This window comes from Pteropus medius, unplaced genomic scaffold, assembly GCF_902729225.1.
Source record: "Pteropus medius unplaced genomic scaffold, Ma_sr-lr_union100, whole genome shotgun sequence".
Lineage (NCBI taxonomy): Eukaryota > Metazoa > Chordata > Mammalia > Chiroptera > Pteropodidae > Pteropus > Pteropus medius.
The window spans coordinates 9549877-9572472 of record NW_024353517.1 but is presented as its reverse complement, the minus strand read 5'-3'; the positions used below and the strand labels follow the sequence as shown (position 1 = coordinate 9572472).

At 33.2% G+C, this 22596-nt stretch overlaps 1 protein-coding gene across 1 annotated transcript in view; it reads right to left on the bottom strand.

Annotated features, from left to right (window-relative positions):
• The window catches only part of OPA1 (OPA1 mitochondrial dynamin like GTPase), an 81972-nt gene that overhangs the window by 11942 nt on the left and 47434 nt on the right, over positions 1-22596 (bottom strand). The window contains 7 exon segments of the mRNA XM_039850778.1: positions 11257-11367; positions 11875-11968; positions 13263-13379; positions 15239-15379; positions 18446-18525; positions 18990-19098; positions 20412-20564. Of these exon segments, the coding sequence (XP_039706712.1) occupies positions 11257-11367; positions 11875-11968; positions 13263-13379; positions 15239-15379; positions 18446-18525; positions 18990-19098; positions 20412-20564 (805 nt within the window).

The following is a 22596-nucleotide window of genomic DNA, read 5'->3' as shown; positions in this document are numbered from 1 at the left end:
TATTCAGTCTCAATCAATTAAGGTTTTAAAATAATCCATCATTTCTTTGCTTTCTATTTCTTCCTACTCTTAAAAGTATATTTTATTCTGAATTTTGTTAGGAGGAAAGTTGAAATATTTTAAGAAAAGGAAAACCACCCAGGCAGCCCTTAAAGAGACAGGACATCATTTATCACTTGCAAAGACAGATTTATAAGAAGAGGGCCCCTTCTGTTCCTTTAAGACTGTAAAACAGATGGGAAGTGAATGGACAGTCAATGGGACAAGAAAACACATGGGAGGTGCTGCTGTATGTATGTTCCCAGCATAAGAAAGAGGTCAAGATTGTAACCGCATGACTGGGTCCTGGAAAGGGTCTTTCTTCAAGCTGTTACAAAGACAAACGCTGTTCCTCATCCTGCTGTCAAACTGTTATAAATATTGGTTTGTCAAAAGACCTTCAGTGCTGAAGCTTTAAAAAGGAGATGTAACAGATGAATGAATCATGAGAATGATTCTTAAACAGTCAGCTCATTAATGTAATTTTAAAAGTAAAAGAAAGTAATACAAGAAGAGTATGTAATTCTAGATTTATGAACTAAACTAAAAGTTTATGAAAAAATATAAAATTAAAAAATTACAGTCTTTAATAAAGTTATGAATTGAGATGAGAAGTAAAAGTGAAATACAATTATATCTCTTAAATAAAATGCTGCATTAGGACAAAGCATTATTAAGCTGATCAGAAGGAGCACAGGCATTCATATTTTGTGAGGCTGCTTTCACAAGTTTTCAGTTGTTATATCTCATAACCACCTATAATGAGGTATCATTACTGATACTAGTTTCATAAGCCTTCATAGTTAGGCTCAAAGAAATGAAAATAATTTCAGAGTTAATTTTACATATTAATTTAGAAAATCACCTTTAAATTTAAGTCACAATTTTTTTTTCTCATAAAAAGGAAAATCGAAAAATTGAAATAGTAATAAGAATACATAGATTTATAAACTGGTTATCATTTTTTTGAGGAATGAAACCATTACATGTCTTTAGGAGACAAATTCATTGTTTTAGATACTTAATGATTAGTTTAACTAGGAGAGTAGGCTCTAAAATGAACACACTGAAAATAATAAAAAAAGAAAGCCAAATTATATGAATTTGGTTATCTGTAGTCATCCACAAGCACAAAACCAAAGACTAATGATGAACAAAATCTCAAAACAAATCTAAAAAGATGCTATCTATAACACATGTTGTTAGCCCCAGCTTTGCCATAAATATTCAGATAACTGACTAAATCATTTCCCTCAATGAACATCAATTTCCCCATGTGAAAAATGGGGATTATACCTAATAAGCCTCATCTGCCTTTACAAGGCACAAAAATGAACAAACATAACACATTTTGTAATGTGTAAAACTCTATACAAATATAAAGAACAGAAAGAGTTCCAAGAAGCATTCGGATTCCAAAGAACCAAATGATGCAGTTACATGAGAATATTTTCTATTTCTGAATGCTCTCCTGGCTCATTGCTTTCTCTTGATTGTCAGCAATTTCAGAAAAAACAATTTCAGCAAAAGTGAGAATAAAAGATTACAAAGTTGAGAATAGAGTGGATGGTTAAAAGTGGAGGCAGCAGGCAAACACTCGAAAAGGTTTTTCTGTTTAAAAGAGAATCGAGATCATAAGTAGCTAGAATTCATGGAAGAATCAATCCAATAGTTTTAAGATGGGAATGACCTGACCATTTTTGAAGAAAGGAGAGACATAATGAAGGCACAAACACACAAAGAGAATGCCAGGGTCCTGAATACAGGTGGGGATTAACTTTTAAAGGAGAACGGTTTTCTGTACATACTTTGCTACAACATAGCCTCTGGAATACCTGACCTATTTATAAAGTAACTGGTACTATAGGTTTCATTTTTACTAACACTGCTTTTCCTCTCAGTGAATCTTTTTTTCCCCTCTGAAATAAGTTTATATCAAGAAAAGGAAGAGAAATTTAACCCACTCTGATATATGAGAAACTAGAAATAGGAGCAATGACAATGAACTGAAGATTTGGGGTGTAAGAGAAGGCCAGCCTAAGATCTCTTCATGAAAATGTCCTCCAGAAATGTGACAAAAATCATGTCCCTCAGACCACATTAAAAAACTTGTTAGAATACAACGTTACAGTGGTTATCTCTGGGTAGTGGCAATTGTGTTAAAAAGTTTGTCATCTATATTTTCTAATTTTCCACATGCATATGTACTAGCTCTGTCATAATAAAAGGATTAAAACTAATAAAATTCTGGTACTTTAACTTTGGTGAAAATAGGTACAATCTGTACATATGACTCAGAGTATAAACTGATATCAAAGGAAAGACTAGAAAGGAGAGACATAAAAGGAGACTAAAAAAAACTTGAATTCCTTGGCCCAGAAAAAAAGATCTAACTGAAATAAATAAAAAATATCAATTTCCTCCAATAACTCAAAATATTAAAACTAAGGAATAGATAAAGCAGCCGTTCTAGGAGAAATTAAGATGGACTATTTCCATACACAGTACGTAACAATGAGGCAGAGGAAATCTATTATCTTAAATGGGTTGCACAATAGTTCAAAAAAGATTTCAATTCATTTACAGATGACAGATCCATGATGGGCTGTTACTGGAAATGAGAAGAAATCAAAGTGAATCCTAACCACTAAGGAGGTTATGATGAACAATTACTATGTGGTTTCATAAAATGTCTCTTGGTGTCACAATCACCAAGAGGTTATTTGGGAAAATATTCTGTCACTTTTAGGATTGATCTATCATGAATTAGCTTCATCATTAATATGACTATAATAATCAAAAATATAAAATTTCTGAGGTAATTCTGAATTATGCTCACTTGGGAAAAAGTTTAGAAATGTATAAAATAGGAAAAAATTAAAATTCCTTTTGTCCTTAATCCTCTCTCAAACTACCCTGAGAATCTTATTTTACAGAGGTTGCAAATTCAGTGTGCAGCAATTCTTTTTCCAAGACCATTCTTTTTTTAAAAAAAAATTATTCATGTCTTGCTTAATTTTATTTTTTTAATATACTGTTTCACAGGCCAAAAGATTGCTTGTGATTAGATTTAGTTTTCAATGACAGGGTCTATTTATTTCCATCTTAGAAATGGAGAGAATTCATAAAACAATTAAAAAACAAAATAAATCAAAGTTTAATCCCAAGTTCAAAAAGATGTATTTCATTCTGAACTCAAGTCACTGAGTGGTAAGTATTATTAGCAACGGGAAAAAACAGCCTAACTTCTAGCTTTAATTATGTGCAATGCCCTTTTTTATACATAAGAATATACACATGAACACATACAGTAACACATAAATAAAACCTACTTTAAAGTGATAAATTAAAAATTCAGTCCATAAGTTATTGAAGAGATCTTTCCTATCTTTATTCTTACTTTTGATCAATTAAAACATGAGTTTAAAGTAAAAAGAATATACTCACTATTAAGGCACTGAGTACCAATAGCTTGTATAAGATTACAAAGAGGTAAATATTCTTTTAATCTTGTACCAATTGATCAATATCCTTCAAAGGTGCCTTTAAAAAATAGGCCATGAAAAATGTGCTTGACTCTTAAAGCCTCATTTTAAGTCTGGATTTTCTCATCCATAACCTGGGAAAGCACACTATTCGTGCTCATGATGTGGAATTCTGTGTGTAAATAACTACTACTTTAACACAAAGGACTCTCCCTGAGGATTACTTTATTCTTTGTGCCCGTCTGTCTGTCTGTCTCTCTCTCTCGGCTACAACATAAAGCAGAGTCTACTTCATCTATGCAGACTCGAGGTAAAAATGATCCTTCACATATTCCTTTAATTTGGTAATTTCACCTTTCTATGAAAAATATTATTTCACAGAGGCAGAATTCAAAAATTTAATCACTTTTACACTGAAAAGATGCCTTGAAGATATCAAACACTAATAACATAAAACAGAAAGAAGTTATCCTATTTATTCCGTAAGGAAGAAGAGAAACATTTCAATCTTTCCATTTTCCAAATATACTCATTTCTACTAATAACCATGCCAAAAAAAGTACAAAAATGCAAATGAAACTATGCCAATCAACTTAAAAATTCCTAACATAAAAAAATTATGAAAGTGTTTTGGTAAACTGGCAATTAGGAAATCATTGGTGACCAGAAAGTGGTTTTGCTAGGGATGAAAGCCGGAACACAAGATGTTAGCAAGAGAGTGGGTGGGTATAGGGGTGAATGTAGCAAATGCAAGCTGCTCTCTAAGAGAAATGAAATTGTCACTTTCTCGCATGACAGTGTAGAACTGGAGTCCCTGACCCTGGTCTGTGGACCAGTACCAGTCAGTTGCATTAGGAACTGGGCTGCACGACAGGTGAGCGGCAGGCAAGCAAGCAAAGCTTTATCTGTATTTGCAGCCATTTCCCAGCGTTAACATCACCATGTCGGCTCAACCTCAGATCATCAGGTATTAGATTCTCATAGGAGCACAGGTCCCTGGTGTCAAAACAGTTGGGAACCGCTGGTGTAGAAGAAAACTTCCTTAGGATAAGTAGAATTAGTCTTCTCCCTCTTTTTTTAAGTCAAGAGAAGGGGGCTAATGAAGAGTCTTTATTAAAAGGTCATGCTCAAATGGTCACTGAACATATACACTATATAACATACAAGGTTATGGTGAATTTATGAAAGAACCAGATCACTTTAGTAGAATAGATCAATCATAACAGACATGAAATTATTTTTTCTTAAACTGATTATTTTAGTTGAGCTACAGTTGCCTATAGTGAGAAGCCTGCCTTCTGCTCAACTAAGCAACATTAGCAGTACCTCGGTAAGGTTTTTAATCACTGTAGAAAGGTAAATAAGTAGGATGGAGGAAAAATACAGAGGACCAAGTGATAATGATCCAGAAGAGGACACAGAGAAAAATATAAGAAAAAAAGAGGCACAGGAAAAAGATTGCTTAGAAATGTGCTAGAAGCTAGGAGAGATGAAAAAGCAGTATTGAGGTCTTGTAATTCTTGGTGAAACAAACGCAGTAACATTATTTAGAAATAAATGATGCTACAGGGATTGTGGTCTTTACAGTTAATGCTTTCTCTCCAGGGTGCCTTACTCTATTCTGTGTGATTGTGCTGTTTTATTACTTTTAAAAAAATCCTCTCTGGCTCTCTGGACCTAGGTATCTAGAATTCTACAACTCAATGCCCCCCTCTCCTCTTTTAAGTCCCTTTAAAATTCACTTTCTTTGGTTACATCTACAGAAACAAAATGAACATATTACTATATAGTTCAAATAAGTTACTAAATTTTTCAGCAGTCACACAGTTTATCAGACTCTACTAAAATAAGATATATGTCAATTTTATCCCAATTAATAAAATTACAAACTATACTGCTGTAAATAGGTAGGATTCTCTACGGTATTGGTTCAGGAGCAGGAGGGTGGGTAGTGGTGGTATACATGACAAGAATATTCATGCCAAAGCCCTACATTTGACTTCTCTTTTTTATAATTTTAAGTTCCAGATTCTGAATATAATAATCTTTTTAGGATTACTTTCAGTCTCACACTACTTCAAGACCACTATTTTTATCCCTAACAACCCTCAAGCATATGGCAGGTATGACAGAAGTTTAAGAATATGGAGTAACCAATAGAAATTAAATTCAATAATGTCTTGATATTTTTCTTTCCTTTGTGAAGAACAACAAAATCATTTTGGCTGAGGGTTCCATCTAAATATGTTCTGACTACTTTATATTCAAGTTTTAATATGGCATGAAGATATTTCTTATCCTATGTTTTAGAGCTAGTGAAAAGGTTCTTTTAGATTTAAGCACTTATGGTACATTTTTCTTCTGATCCTAGCTTTTAAAATGGCAGGACTGAATGAATCATTCTGATGTTACTCCCTTTTTATCACCATAATTTCAAAAATTCACTAGTATATTAATTATGAAGAACAGTTTTCATTGTAAAAATGATTTCTGTTACTATCTGGTAGCTCGGAGAAAAAAATAAATTTCCATCTGGAGTCTATATTCCTAATTTTTTAGAGTCAAAACTGAATCTCCTGCACACTAAGATACAAAGCTTGTATCTTTGCTCTTTTCTAATTATCAAGAGAAAGCATACGATAGAGGGTAAGACGAGACTGGGAAAGTGAAGAGACACAAAGACGAGCCCCACTAGCATTGTATAATCCCAAGAGAAACAAACTTTAAGTTTCAAGAAACAATTGCTGTCTGGGAGATGCTCAGGCATCAAACAATAAAGAACAGTCAACAGAGGCAAGAGGCCGAGCACGCTGCTGTGATTCCTACTCTTTAATCCCCTGGCTCTAGTTAAAAGGCCAGCTGTTGCCACCTCGCGTAGGAAGTCAGCAGAGCAAATTAACTGCAGGAGAAAAAAGCCACGGATATTGGAAAATTCTAATTTACCAGCTTCTTTAAGCCACAGTTTTTTTTTTTTTTTTTTTCCTTTAACATTAAGGACATTAAACTATATCATTAAAGTATGCCTGTGCAATGACAACCCAAAGTATTTTACCACTGTTTTCACATTTCCTTAGTAAATGAAATGTAAATATAAAGTATTCAGTTTTTATTGAAGTGCATCTTCTATTATATAAAGTACAAGAAATATGAAGACAGTGAAACTTACTATAAAACATTTCAACACTCAACAAAAAGCCTCAATTACTCAATTAAAGATTCTGTATCTGTTATAGCTGGACCTTAACTCTCTAAGCATGAACACATGACATTGAAAAGCTGTGAATGAATTTTGGGCAACTCAGATACTACTTAACTGTGGTGGAATGTGAGAGAGCATATACTTTGAGACATTGTTACACGTCATATAGAGAAAACTAACTTCTTTCAATCTGTTTAGTGGCTTCATTTACACTTTAGCGTTTTCTTACCCAGATGTTCTAATTCTATCAAAGTTTTCATATCTTTTGACAGTTTATATTGCAAAGCTTTTAATGGTGCAGGAAGTACACAGGACAATGACGATCATCACTAATATGTATGTCTCTCTGACCTACTCTGTAAAGGACATCATTAAGAAGGAAAGCTTCCAAATATAAATGACTATTTTATGAAATTACTTTTTACAGTGGCTTGAGGTTTTTCTCAGATTAGTTTAGCACAATAGTAAAAAGACCTTGGCTCAAATCTTGGCATTAACACTTACTATCTAGGTGTTTCTCAGCTTCCATTTTATTTATGAGAAAAATAACTATACCTATTAAAAATGCATATAAAGCACATAACTTAATATCTGGCACAGGAAAAGTATTCAAATATATATTCATAAACAGTTTCAAGTTCTGATACATAAATGAAAAGTTAGAGTAAAATGAGAGAAAGACTGTAGATCTTAGAAAGAGCAATCTAAATAATTGGTTCTGTACCTTTAATTCCTGGGTATCAGTGATTCTTTGATTATGTACACAGAGAATGAAAAGTGTAACTTGGGATTTAGCGAACAAGAGTTAAAAAAGAATCCTAAGCTTTGGATCATAAGCAATTGATTTAAGGTCCAAAAACTTACATTAACCCAGTTAGCAATATTCTCAGAGCAAACAATAAGAGAATTCCAGACTGTACTGATGAAACTCAGTAGCAATACTACTAGCAGTTATTACCAGTGCGCAGATACTCAGGTTTTTTTTTGGGGGGGTGGGGTGGAGGGATGGAGAACAAATCTTCAAAAGTCTGTGAGATGTTAGCACTATTACTTGTCTTATATGATAACAATCATAAAGCAGATTTTACAAATCATAAAACAGATAATAGAAAAAATGTTTTGAGCTATAATATACTAATTCCCCCCCTCTTTTTAAAACTGCAGTCTGTTTGAATCAATATATTGGAAACATTACTCAAAATTATGCTGGGAATCCAAATAGATTTTATTTGGATTTTATAGTGTGATTATACAAACATCGCATTCTTCATCACTGACTTTATTCATTTATTGATATAATTATCCATTTATGGGTTTGTTTAATTCAATGGGTTATAATCTTAACTGTCATATCGGTACTCCAATTGTCCTAGTTTTGGCCAGCTGGAGCCTCTTCAAGCTGGCTCTGTATCCTGCTGACACATCCCTATCACCCTTCAAGTACTTCCTTACTTTCTGTAGCTTAAGATGCCCAGGTTCATTCCAATCTTCCCCTGCTCCAGCTATGGAATCCACCATATGGCCGAAGGTCCTGGTTCCTATGTCTGACTTTTCTTCTAATGAGCCTCCTGAGACTAGAAGTGGTGGGCTCTTCTCTCATTTCTTTGACCTTCCTCTCGCTTCATGGTTTCATTCCACTAGTGAACATGGTATATCTTCTCCAGAATATGAGAGAACACTGTACTACTTCTCATGTACTCATCTTAAAGAATAATCAGTTGGTGAATCTCCAAAGTAAAGTGGTAAAGTGACTTAAAATTGAGCAAATTTAAGACTGGCAACAAATATGATGTATCAAACATTGCCAATCTCTACAATACTCTACCTTGCATTATTTTAAAATTATAGTAAAAACTCTCCTGACTGCCTCGCTTCTCTAATTCCATTAACACACTATATTCTAATTGAATATGCTGTACTAGACACTTTAATCTGTAATACAGTAGTAATACAGTAGCAGCTGTTAAACTTTGGAAGTTTTCTGGCTGAAAGTATACATGACCATATTCCCAACTGTTAGACTGAAGATAAACAGTAAGGAAAGGTACCCTCAAGATTCTTTTTTTAACTAATGACAAATCACGGCTCATCTCCCTTAATGTGACTGATGAAGCTGAGTCACTGGTGAAACATTTGCTTCCAAGGACATTATTTGGTACATTAACACAACCATAATTTTGTATGTACAAAAGTAAGTAAATCATTTCAAAGGAGTCATATGAGTACTTTCTCAGGAAAACCAGCAGGAGAACTTAAGACTCCGCTTGGCAGGGCACAAATTTGTGTTAGTAATATACTTTCTTTAAATAATCAAATTGGGAATGAAAGTGATGGGGCTGCACTCAATGCTCTATTATAAAACATAAGAAATAACATTTTTTTTTCGATCACTTAAAAATGTATATACTGATAAAATACATTGAAGTATTTCACTGTCTGATATGCTGATAAAATACACTGAAGTACGTTCTGTGGGATATGAAAGAAATATATTTGTATGCATTGTAACACTGACATACTCCCTGTAATGGTACTAATTTGGCATAAAATTATGAAGCAGGGACTGCCAAATGTTTTTGAACTAATTCTCCTACCAACCCTATGCAATAACTATTAGAGTAGTTGTTTTACAAACAAAGAAGCTAAGGTTCTGGGAGATACCGTGCCTGAGATAACATAGCTAGTAAACAACAGTTCTGAATTAAACACAGATCTATAAATTAGCACAAAGTTAACTATGTTGCCAAAGTGATATGAAAAAACTAAAAGCAACTGAAAACGGAAATATAAGTTAAAATAGAATGTCTCAAAAAAAAAAAAAAGATTTAAAGAAAGAAAGAAAAAAGGAGGAAAAAATGAAGAGCTCAGATAACAAGAAAGAAATGGAGAGAGAATGAGATAAGTGGTGGAGGACAGCACACTGCTGCCTGCTTTTTCTCGGACAGTATAGCGACTGTATCGTAGTGATCTAAACTCAGCTTAGAAACTGTTTTCAAATTTGAAGAACTTCTTTCTATTCAGCATCTGCTTTCTTTTAGGTATCAGAAAACTCAGTGGATAGTAAATTTAAGTATACACTGAAAAGAAAAATACTTTGTTTTCATAAAGGTGAAATAAGAGAAACTTATAAGACAGTAAGCTCCAAGAGAAGCACCAATCCCCAATATTTTTATTTTTATTGAATATTAATTTTTCACTGACTTCCTTGGGCTCTCAAAGATCTAAGTAATAAGTAAATCTTAATATGCAATCAAAACATCTTAAAGCTCGGAACCCACCAGCACCAGGAAAGAACCAAAAATCCCCTCAAAGTGAAAAAGTGATTAGTAAGGTGAAGCTGGGAGGTGAGGAAGAGGGGAAGGGTAGGGAAAGCCATATTGCCTAATGTAGGTATGCAAGCCTGGCTAGGTTTCAGAGGGTGATCATATGGGGATATTGGTGGTCTGGCCTAACAGGTGAGAGAGTATCTGAGTAGGTGGACAGTCTGCTGCAGGCTGTTGGGGTAGGATGAAGACAGTGTCTCCACAAAAGCATGGTCTGGCTTCAGATAAGGAGAAAGTCTTATTTAGGGGACAAGGGGAGAAAAGGATGAGAGAGGGTGATGCCTGGCATAAAGGCTCAGAGCATGAGCTCAGTAAAAAGGACTCCATGAAGAAGGACAGCCTGACTCGGGATGTCAGAGCCTAGATGAGGTGAAAAGGGTATCAACACAAGGTGAGGCGCTGTGGTGGTGGCCTATAGTAGGTGATAAGAGCTGGAGCTGGGTAAAAAGAACATTGGTGCAATGAGGGGGGCAGCGGCAAGTTTGGTTACAGAAAGGAGGACTAATCAAAGTAAGGAAGTATTTAAGATGCCTTAAGCCAGATTTCTCATTGTCAGAAAAAGGAGTTACAAATATGAAAAAGAAAAAAACTAAACAAACTCTGTATTACTGGATTAAAATGGAAAGTATTGGTGTCAACTTATGGTTTTCAATACAGACATATCATGACTACGAATATAAATGCAAATGTGTGTATATGTATCACACATGCAATATCTGTTCCCTAGCTCTTTCTACTGAGGGGGTCTAGGAACAGTGATATTCCAGTAACAATGAGCATATCTAGTTCTTAGCTCTTGATTTCTAAATATTTTTCTCCAAAAAAAAAATAAATAAATAAAGCAAGCAAGCTGGGTCAGGAAAGTACAGGATGAGCATGGAACATCTTGTTACCTGGAAGGACAATATGAGGACAACAGGGTAAACTTGAATGGGGTCGAAATGAGATGTATTAATGTATCAGTGTTAACATCCTGATTTTGACGATTGCATTATGGTTGCTAGGAGAAACTCCTTGTTTTTAAGAAATACACATTAAAGTACTTAGAAGTGATGGGGCTTCAAGTCAACAATTTTCACTCAAATAGTTAAGGAAAAAAACTTCTTTGTATATACTTTTCTATAAGTTTGAGGTTAAATGAGTGAACAAATAAATGGATGTGGAGACGGTGAAAAAGGCAGTAAGATGAAAGGCAGGAAGAACTACTTACTGAGGTCTTCAGCCAGTTGAACTCGCTTTCCAGTAAGCAATTTAACCTTCTTCTCACTATCTTCAGCAAAATCTTCCAATACTTCTTTAACATTTTTCTCTAATCGTCTGACTGTTCAAAGTAAATAAAAAGCCTTAGGGGCTCTGTTTTTATGAATACACAAGGATAAAACTAACAATGTATGGAGAATAAGTTCTTATTTTTCTCATCTGCATTATATCTATTAAGTTCATAGAAAGAATAGTTATAGAGAGAATCTCTACTTGTTATACAGTACTTTTAACAACATAAAATTAATACATATTCTCAGAGAAAGTCATATTCTCAAGCCTTAACGCTTTAACGGAAATGCAGGTTTCTTAGAAAAAAAACAAAGTGATGCTTAGGAGTCCTTTTCTAACAGAGTTTTTGTGTAATGAATGGAGACTCCTGGTATGTTTTATCTCCCATCTTTTCCAATTATGGTTTATTTTGATTAGTATTTTAAGGTCAAATAAAATTTTCGGTTTTTTGAATAAATCGATTTTAAAAGGAAGTATTTTGTCATCCTATTAAAAAGAGATGTTATTACTTTTATTTTTCATGTTAAAATTAAAAAATGGTCACTCTGTGGCTTACCTTCAGTATTTGTAAGTTGTTGCCTTAAAGTATTTGCAGTGATAGCAAGCATGCGCTGTATTCGCCAAAACAGGACGACATCATTGCATTCCAACTGAAATATTAAGTAATTAAGATTACCACATGTAAATTTAAACATAAATTTGGTCATGAGCACAGACAACCACTAAAGCGAGTACCTAAGCTTGAAATAAAAATACTTGAATTTACCTAACATATATATTCCTATTGTAGATACAAGCTACTGAATCTTCACAGGACCTATCAAATTCTGCATGATGGGTTCTATCTACCCTACACCTACATAGTTTTGCTTTGATTCCAGTGACAAACCAAATAAACTTGGGAAGTGAAACATTTCATTATATTATATACAAGTAGGAATCCATTGTATGTAACTTAATTTGTATTTAGTTTCAACTAACAACAATGTTATCTTAAATATGGTTCTTAGTTTAACCTCTTTTCTTTGAGTGTGCACTCAAATTTTTGAAATTCAGCTGTATACAAAAATAAATTAGTAATATTTTTTAAAAAGTTTATTCTGTAGCGATCTTCCCATTAATTAAAATTATGCAAATTTATCACTTTTACATAAGTGCATTTAAATACAAATTTAATTTTGCTGAAAACTCAAAAGAAAAGCATTTTAGGGGTCTCAAATAAGACTACTGATTAATAGCTCTTTCAGAAGGATACATTAAAAAACATTTCTGCTTTTAAGAAAATGTTCAAAATACATCAGTCTGCTGCCACCTAGGGGTTGCTTTGTAATATGTGACATTAAACTAAAACTCTTCGAAAACCATAAAGTTAAAAAAAATTGTTTAAAACAAGATTTTAGTGAAAAGAAAGAATTACAATATATGAAAATAGTACAATTAAAAAACTTTTGCAGTATGATTTCCACTATGCAAATGGATGGTTACGTTTACACAAACACAACCATATATAGAGAGATAAACAGAAATACAAAAAATGTTAATTAAAATTACTTCTTGGTAAGTAACGATTTCCTTTCGCATATTTTTTTTTACATTTATTTGTTGCATTTACTTTCTACAATGGGAATGTATTATTTTCTAACATAAAAAGTTAATTCTTAAATTTAAAAAGGTTTAGTGTCTGTTACAGGCACACAGAATCTCAGGCACTGAGATGATGTGCATGTAAAGAATGCAGTTATTACCAAAGTGATAAATATCTTTGGAAATATGGATTAGGTTATTCTTTATAATTCACCCATACTTTTTCCCCAGAAGATTAAAGAAATTAAAATTAATGCTAAATTAAAATTAATGCTAAATTTAGCTAAAGCTAAAGTTTATTTTTAAGCATCTAAGCAACTATAACTAAAAAAATATTTCCCTTGTTTTTGGAAACTTTACCTCAGAATCTATAAAATGCCTTTGGTAATAATAAAAGCCTCTTCGACAAAGGTTACAATGGTTTAGAGCTGTTTTTAAGAAATGTCTTCTATACACTTGGTGCCAAGTATCCTTAATCTAAAATAAAAGAAAACAAAGACCAAAGAGTCACTACACACTCTTCAGGTTGATCAAACACATTCTGAAAAGTCATACACAAAGCTTATTTATAAAAAAGTTAATTAAAATCAATGTCGACGTTGTTATTCTACCAACCTTTTTTATAGATTAAAATTTTTTCAAGACCAAGATTAGATTTACTATTACTCTGTCCCCTTACCAGTTTATGTACTTCAAAATTTACAGTGTTTTTTAACAAGCAGTTATTATATTCAAATAATCATCTTGTAGAGTAGATCAGGTAGGGATTATCCTTTCCTAGTTAGAGGTAAGGCATTCAAGGCAAAAACAGGTTGTGAGCCTTGGGCAGAATAAGGACCAGGAAGCTGGCATAAGATCATGCCCATCAACCCAACAATATTTTCTTTCTGATTATTAAATTTCAGTTACCACAGCAATATAACCCCCACCACATTATTAGTATATATTCTGTGAGAGGGTTCGAAGTTCTTTAACAGCATTGTGTTTTTTTGAGCACAACAATATTATCCAGGTAGAACAGGTATCACCAACACCATCTGACAGATGAGAAAGAAGAGTGGAACTCAGAGAGAATAAATCAGTTACAAAGGTAATATTACTAGCTAATGGAATGGAACCATGCTAGAATTCACATCTCTGACATCTAGTCCAACCACAATTCTTGTAATAGTACTTTGCTACCTATTTTATAGCCTCATAAAGTACACTAAACAGAGTGTCTCTTGGAAAAAAACCTGAGATTTTCTGGCTCACAGAAAGTAATTAAGATATGCAGTCAATACATATCCTAAAACATGGGCAAAGTCTCTCCTACTGTATTAAGCAAAGTGTCAACACTTACAGCCACATAAAGTTTAAAAGTATCAAAACTGAATACAACTTATTGTTAAAGAGAGCTAGGGCCAATGTGGATAAATTAAATCTACATTCAACTAATAATGACATGTAATCATTAGTCTTAATTTCATTTTCGATTTATAAATAATGTTAGATGCATAACAGCTTTAACTGCTCTGAGTTTCTCCAGTTTTCCTTTCTTGTTCTGACCTCTGGTAGAATTTAAGATAAATATATACATTTTTCAAACATAGAAACATAAATAACAGATAATCTGTAATTTATATATGGCTCTGAAATTTCTTATATGATTGCTTTCCTCACTTGTCTCATTGGGTTTCACTTAAACTAACTTAGGCTAATGTTAAAATGAGGTTTCGTTCCCTAACTAGGGAACACAGACCCAGAAACAGTTTTTGTGTGTGTGTTTTTTTTTTTATTTCCCCAAATAAGCAATATGAAGGTAAGCAAAAAGTAGTCTAAACTATAATTATTTTTATCTTCATATTTATTATAAGTGAGGAAAAAGAGATAGAAACCCAAAGGCATTATCCAATTTAATAAAAACTACATTCATATTATTTCTAAATGCACTCATACCTGATTAAGGTACATTTGATTGAAAAGACATATATAAACACGCCCTTGTTTAAACAGAAATTCTACTTTGCAGCCTGAAACAGTACAATGTGGTGCAGAGATATGCAGGAAGGGGTGGGGAGTTCATCCCTTTTGCCAGAACTTGCCCAGGTACTTCACTTTTCTAGGTCTTGATTTCTCCATTTACAAATTAAAGCGTTACACTTAAAAAAGCAATAATGAATATAAAATTTCTACTCTTACAAATCAAAATCGGTTTTTACTGTCAGCAAAAGTACAAATGATCAAAGTCACAGTAAGCACTTAAATACCTAAGTGATACATTAGAAGTAGTAACATTTTACTACAAGATACAAAGATTAGGGAAGCAAGTTTATGCTTTTCAGCATATGTATTACCAAGCTCGGATCTACTTCTACTCCTCGGGATTCAAGGTTCTTTCGGACTGTAGTTATCTCATCACTTGCAAGATAAGCTGGGTGTTCCTCGTTACATTTCAACATCTTCTCCAATTCATTCTTGGTTTCATTGTGAACACACTTTAAAATGTTTAAAAGAAGATAAACATTTTAGTTGGTTCACAATTTGGCACACTTATAAAAACAAAGTCCCAATTTTAATAAATGTGTTGCCATTGCACAATAGGTGACAAAGCTCAATAACAACAGGAAAGAATATACTGCGTTGGCTTATGAATACAGGGCAACCGGCTTATGAATGCAGAACAATTACAAGAGGCAAAAAAAAAAAAGGGAATAAGCCTTATTTATTATATTTTACTTTTGCTAAAATATTTTACTGTCGAAATTACAGCACCAGGCACCTTACTATGTACTTTCTTGACCTGAGGGTATGATTTTAGTCTAGGAAAAAGTACCCTGAATATACGGGAAGAAATAATGTTCTAAGAATTAGATGACTCTAAGGGCTTACAGCTGTTGATATGTTTCTTTTCTGATAAATATAAAATTCAAAGTTTGATTTTTTAAGTCTTTTCATTAAAAATTGTACTTTAGACTGTTTCTGTGAGGTGCCTATCATTTTTTAAATTCACTTCCAATCTCTTCTCTATAATTGTTCATAATCCTTTCACCAAAGGAGAAAAACACATACTCACTAGTGAGAAGTTTGACAATAAGATTTATAGTGTCAAATTAAGTTTACCTTTTCAGTTTTTAATCCTTCTTTCAAAATTGCATGGTAAAAGGAACTAGTTTCAAATTCACTGATTACTCTAAACAAATTACTACCATAGCACTTAGCCCAAACTGTACCTAGTTACAGAATCTGAGTATTTATACAAGAATAACACCTAAACACACACAAAAAAATTGTAATGTAAAATAACTACTAATTAATACTTTCTGAAAACATGACATTTTAGAATAAGTATTTAATGAAAAGAAATTTCTGCTATTTGGCCTGAAGTAAAAAGAAAATCTCAAATACAATATTGCCCAATTCTTTCTGTCCTGTTTTCGCTTTCGCCTGTTATCTGTCCCCACCTCACGTGATCTTTAGGACACTGCTCTCCCATATACCCTGACCAACATCTATATTAGTTCAGCTCAGACATGGTGAGAATGTTTCAAACGAATGGATTTTTCCTAGTAAACTAAGGAAAAAGTAATACCTCAAAAACACAAAACAGTTTTCAGAGCACGAATTTCTCATCTTTAACACAGGACAATCTTAAGTTTCTTTTCCTGCTAAATCCAGTCACTCAAAAAGACAGAAAGAATTGTTAGACAGCTACTTTAAACTTGCAATGTGAGACCTGGAGGTATTCTCAACCTTTTCTAGAATATGTTTCTTACTGTAACGTCTATATCTAGAACAGTGGTTTTCAACTGGGAGTGAGAGGGTTAGAAAGGTTAGAGAAGGATAACTTGATTCAGTGAGTCTGACCCAGAGGCTTTGTTTTGAAAGAGAAAACAAAATTCATACCTTCCCAGATGATTCTGATGTTCCTCCTCTCTACACTCCACATTATGGTCTCTGTTCTAAAGTTAGCTTGGGTCTTATGCATGCTGCCCTGAAACCTTGGGAGAAAGCTCTTCTCTGAAGGGTTTACACATTCCTCGTCTAGGCTGCAGATCCTTGCATTGACCTTAAGACTAATTCCTCTCCCTCTCTTGGAAGGGATCCCCTATGAGTTCCAGTTGCTGAGAAAAAATAACTTCTAACCAGGAATCATTTCTCTCTGAAAGTGTTTGGCCAAAGTTTATTTGCCACAAATTGCTAAAACAAATTCTGTTGCCATTAATTGTTCTGGAGAGTTTGGCCTAATTTCACTAGGCCTTGAACATCAGACATCATTTTTCTTTGGAGTTTATTTGCTTTACACCAGTTTTTTTCCAATCAATGCCTCTTTCTGTCTCCAAGTCGGAAACCTCTGACGGATCCCCTGGAAGTTCTTTTCTGAGAGACCTCCCTCTCTCAGCCCACCAGCAGAGCAGAGATAACTGATACACTCTGAACACGGGCATAATCCAACCACTAACTCTGTGCATTTCCTCACTGTCTTAATGACTCCTTTTTCCACACATACACACACATATACAAACACAAAAATCAGAAAAAAGAGGAAGACTGTTCCTTCACTATTTTAAGACAAATTGGAACTCACATCTGATAGTTTATGAAACAAAAAGTGCATGAAGCTAGAAAAAAATAGGGTATTGAAATGAAAACAAAAAATAAAATAAATAAGACAATGGGAATACCATGTGATCTGCTAATTTTTTATTCTCTATCTCCTCTTTTAATATTCCCATATCCTCATCTCCTTTCTCTGATCACATGGATTCAGAAACAAGAAAAAAAAACGAATTGAATGCTACCTCTTTTTCATATTCATTATGTATTCTAATTCTATATTGTATTTATACTCTCTTATTTAGGAATGCACAAGAATGAGATAGCAGCATAAGACCGAGTCCTTGATAGGAAAAGAAGCTATAACAATAAGTAAGGAATTAAAAGGGTAAGGGATGGAGACTTCAATGATTTTATACCTTTTCCCTCTTTTACTCATTTGTAAAGTTACTTATACTTGCCTTTACCATTTTGTTCTTCTGAAGTGCTCATTAAATGTAAATAAATGAATTCTACTGTTCTGCTTCCTGTCTGAATTTGTACACTCATTTTGTGAACACAAGAGCAAAAAATGTAAAAGAATAAAATCATTTGAATAACAGAAAAATTCAAAGATAACATGATAAAATACGGTTTAAAAAAGTCAAGATATCTTTTCATCTAATTATATTCATTTTACATCCTCTAAAAACCATGTCATTCTTTTCCTTCTTTTTGTAACTTTAATCTTCACTTACTTCAAATAGGGAATTAAAATGAACAAAGTAATCAACCACAAAAGAGACAGTTTCCTCTCCCTTTTAATAACACAGCTACTTCACTTAAAAAAAAATCTTTCATTTATAGTTTACTGTTTATTCTTAAGGTTCATTATATTTTAGAAAGGCTGACATAAACATTTAAAATTATTAAGATTGGTCTAGAGGCATGTAAAGGTTATATTTTAATACTTGAATTAAATGAACAAAATTATACCATCATAAGACCAGAGATTTGTTTGTTTTTACCTGTTCTTGGGTCCGATTTTTCCAGTATAACCACCTCTTTTTCCAATCTGGACCTACCATGTTTTCAATTGCATTTTCAGCTAAACGAATTTAAAAATATTTATTAATTCATCAAGAATGTTATCACTTACCAAATACATAAATTATAGCTAACAATATTCTTGCTTCCTTAACTACTTCACAGTGATATATCAATGTAAAGTCAATTGAAATAAAGAAAAAAATTATACAATTGATATGTTGCATATGTTAAGATTTAATTATATATGTTTAGAATTTATGAAAAGTACAATTGCTTATAAAGTTCCAATAAGCATAGTAGCAAACACTAAAACAGTATGAATTATGAGTACACATAAATTTAATATTTTTAGCAGTTATTCAGCAGTTGACTCAAAACCCCACAAATAATATTTGACTACAGTATTAATGACAAAGACTTTGAAATATTAGTTATTATTTTTTTGACAAATGTTCGCTAAAGTTAGATGACTCCTTAATCACTTGGAATACTCAAAACTCAGTAACTTGTGTCCCTACTTACTATCCTTGAGACGAGCCTGAAGAGCCTCTTCCATAAAATAAATAGCTGCATCCCACTGCTGTTTATCAGATATGGACCGGTCTTCTAAAGCATTGTGTTGAATAACCCTCTGAAATAACAAGGAAAGAAAAACAGCTAATTTGTGTCTTATCACTTAGTAATTTTTATTCAAATTGACAACCAAAATAACAGATATATCTAAAATAACATAGAAGTATGTCCCTTCCACATAAATGCTATTTGTCTGCTTATTTGTCAGCTTTCTGTCTAAAAAACAGTGGACATTTTCTCCTGGCCCCAATTAAATGAGCTGACCATCTCTCAGATGGGGGAGGGGCTATTACACATGTAAAATCCAACATCTATAACCCTAATGTTCAGGAGTTAATGATACAGCATCTCTATCTCTCCTTTTTGCCACATGACCTATGTGTTAGCATTTTCAAAACAGAGAGGAGGAAAGAAAACAATAACCATTATCTCACTGGTAACAACAATGAAAGATGTAATGGAAGGAAGCTTAGAAGGCCTAAACAATCATAAGTAAGTTATTTATTGTAAGAAAATTAGTTTCCAAATATTGTAATTTTTGAATGAACAAATGAAATCAGCACCATTTATTCAGAAAGCCAGTCTTAATAAGGCATCTAACAATAACAATAAATACGGTTTTCAAAAACAAACCTTCCTTTCAAAAAAATTATAATTACCACCAGCCCACAGTCAGATATGTACTTTCCTAAAAACGGCTTCATCTTATATTTTAACACTGCCTCTCATAACTGTCTGAGCAGAGCAGGTGCTTAATAAAGTTTGATTATGGTGATGGGAATGTTCTACAAAACAAAAGATTTATCAGGTGGTAGAGGTCAGGAGCCAGGTTTTATAATTAGACAGAATGGGGCTTGGTACCCTCAGCTTTGCCAATACAATAATAGGACTGCTTAACTAAATGAAATAATGCTTATGAAATACACAGTGAAGTTTCTGGCACCCTGTAAGCATTTAACACATTGGTAGTTAGTGTTACGATTTTAGGAGTCTAACATTTTATGGCTCGAATCCACTGAAAACCAATGCATCTAATTCCTTTCATTACCACAGAGGGTAAAATGAGAAGCAGCTATCCTCTATCAGATCAGGCTGGTGGATGACAATCCGTTGAAGTTTATAGAAGCCTGTTTACTGAGAAGTTTGACTGTTTTTGAAATGACAGCCAAGAAAGCAGTAGCAGAGGGTGATTATAGAAGAGCAGAGAAATGACAAAGGGTCAATTACAGACCATAAATCCTTTCCCGGTTTTAAAATATGAATTCAGAATCTAATTTAAATAGTCATATAAAAATAGTCTCCTACAAAAGAGTATCAGTTTGAGAAACTGTATAAATATGAGACTTACACCCTAATATACAAACGACATACCAAGCTGTCCTCTGCAAAATCATTCCACTTGTGGCGTTTAATACTTTCTTCTTTAACAGCTTCTTTAAGTTTATCAAATATGTCATCATGCTCTTTTCCTTTTGGTTCTGTCATGAAGCGAGAAAATTCTTCTTGTAGGGTCTCCCAAGCAACCTAAAGTTATTTAAAGAAAAAAGCTGTAGTTATACTATATACTTTTATTTAATGTGTAACATGAAAACTAAACACATGCATTTAAGTCAAATAGATGTGATAAATCACCTTATCAGATAATACATAAATACTGTTGAATAGTACACCTGAAACTTACTAGATTTCGTTAAACAATGTCATCACAATAAAAAAAATATAAATAAATAAATAAATAAATAAATAAATAAATAAATAAGAAAATACATAGAAAACCACATTAAAAAAAAAAGTGAGCAAATATAAACTCTAGCCTAGAGATCTTACACTGGTAGTTGGTGGGATAGATCTGACCTCCTGATATGTTTTGCCAGACATACACAGCGTTTTAAATTTTTAAAAATTAGTAGCCAGTATTTAAAAATTTCCAGCCTCTCTTGAACTATCTGTCAACTCTGTACCAACACTCCTATATAACACCATCTGCTGGAGCTGAACAGGAGCTGCCCCCATTAGATAAAGTATGCACTCTAGCCAGCCACCAGACTTATTTGTGCGTTCGTTTATTCATTTGTTCGTTTGTTCGTTCATTTGTTCATTTATTCATTCATTCATTCCATTCCCTACAATATCTGAGCTTGCCTGCTTCTTGTACACTGTAAAAAGTTTAAAAAGTTTTAATGATTTAGTTTTCTTCACATCTTTATTTATGCAAATACATGAAACAATGCATCACTACTTTCAAACACAGCTGAGCATTAATCTGTCTTGTATTACAGCAAACTCCTAATTACCTGAACAGTGAAAGGAAAAACACAGTGTCCAAAGTAATTAAAAACTAAATCACTTAAGATTAAGTAGGCTAGTTAATGCCATATTTTCTATTTAGCCTTTTTCATTTTAAACATTAAGAAATTATGGCATAAAGAAAGGTGACTGTCCAAGAATACACAGTGAGGTATAACCACACCTAGGTGTGAAAGGGAAAGTGGCAGGAGACAGATCATTACTGTTTTTATGACCACTTCTATTGCTTGAATCATAGGATATGAAAATATCCTATCAGGAGACAAGGCTCAGAAAAATATTAGGGCCAGAAGGGAGGAGAGCTAGAGAAGCAGTAGCAGCAGCTCTTTCATTACTTTAGGGGTAAATGTGTGGAGAACTGACCAGGGGTCACAAACATGCAGCTTAGGTGAAGTAGGCTGTAAGAGTTCTTGGAAAGGGAGGCTTGAAGAAATTTTAAAAATGGTGAAAAAGCTAGAACTGGAGAGGATAGGAAAGGGGCAAAATATACCTGAATAATCAGAAACCAACATTTTGTTTTTAAGGTGAGTATGAAAAAATTATTTAACACTGATCCTAATTTTGTGAACATCCTTACATAGAAGTACAGGACACACTGATTCAGCTAGAACGATCATTTTCCAGAGTAATATGCATGGCAGATCAACTTGGATGACAGTCATCATCATAAATAGCAGCTGGCATTTACTAAGCAGTTACTGTGGGCCAGATATTATCTAAGTATTTTACATATATTAACTCATTTATTCTTTAAAACAATCTGTGAGGTAGTAACATTATCACGCCTATTTTACAGATCAGAAAACAGAAATCTTAAGCAACTAGTCCAAGGATGACACAGTTACTAAGTGGGAGAGCCAAGATACGTGAGTAAGAGAAATGCATTCTTTAAGGTACTTTCTTATAATTCTTAGTTTAACCTTCTGGCAGGATCTGAACTAAGAAAATGATTATTTAAGTATAATTGAGCCTTACAGAAAACCAATAAATAAAATGTTTCATCTGTTAAACATTTTTCTTATGGAATCTCTAAACCACAGAACTTAAGAATATTTCATTAAAATTCAAGAAAATTTTGATTTCATTATATGCTATCTTTGGATAGCATCTGGAAGAAGAACCAACACTCTCAGACCAACACCATACAAATTAGTAAATTTTTATAAGAGTAGTAACTGGTAGCAGCATTAAGATTAATCCCCGAACAAGATGAGAAATAAAGAATAAATGGAGTATAAGGACCAAAAAG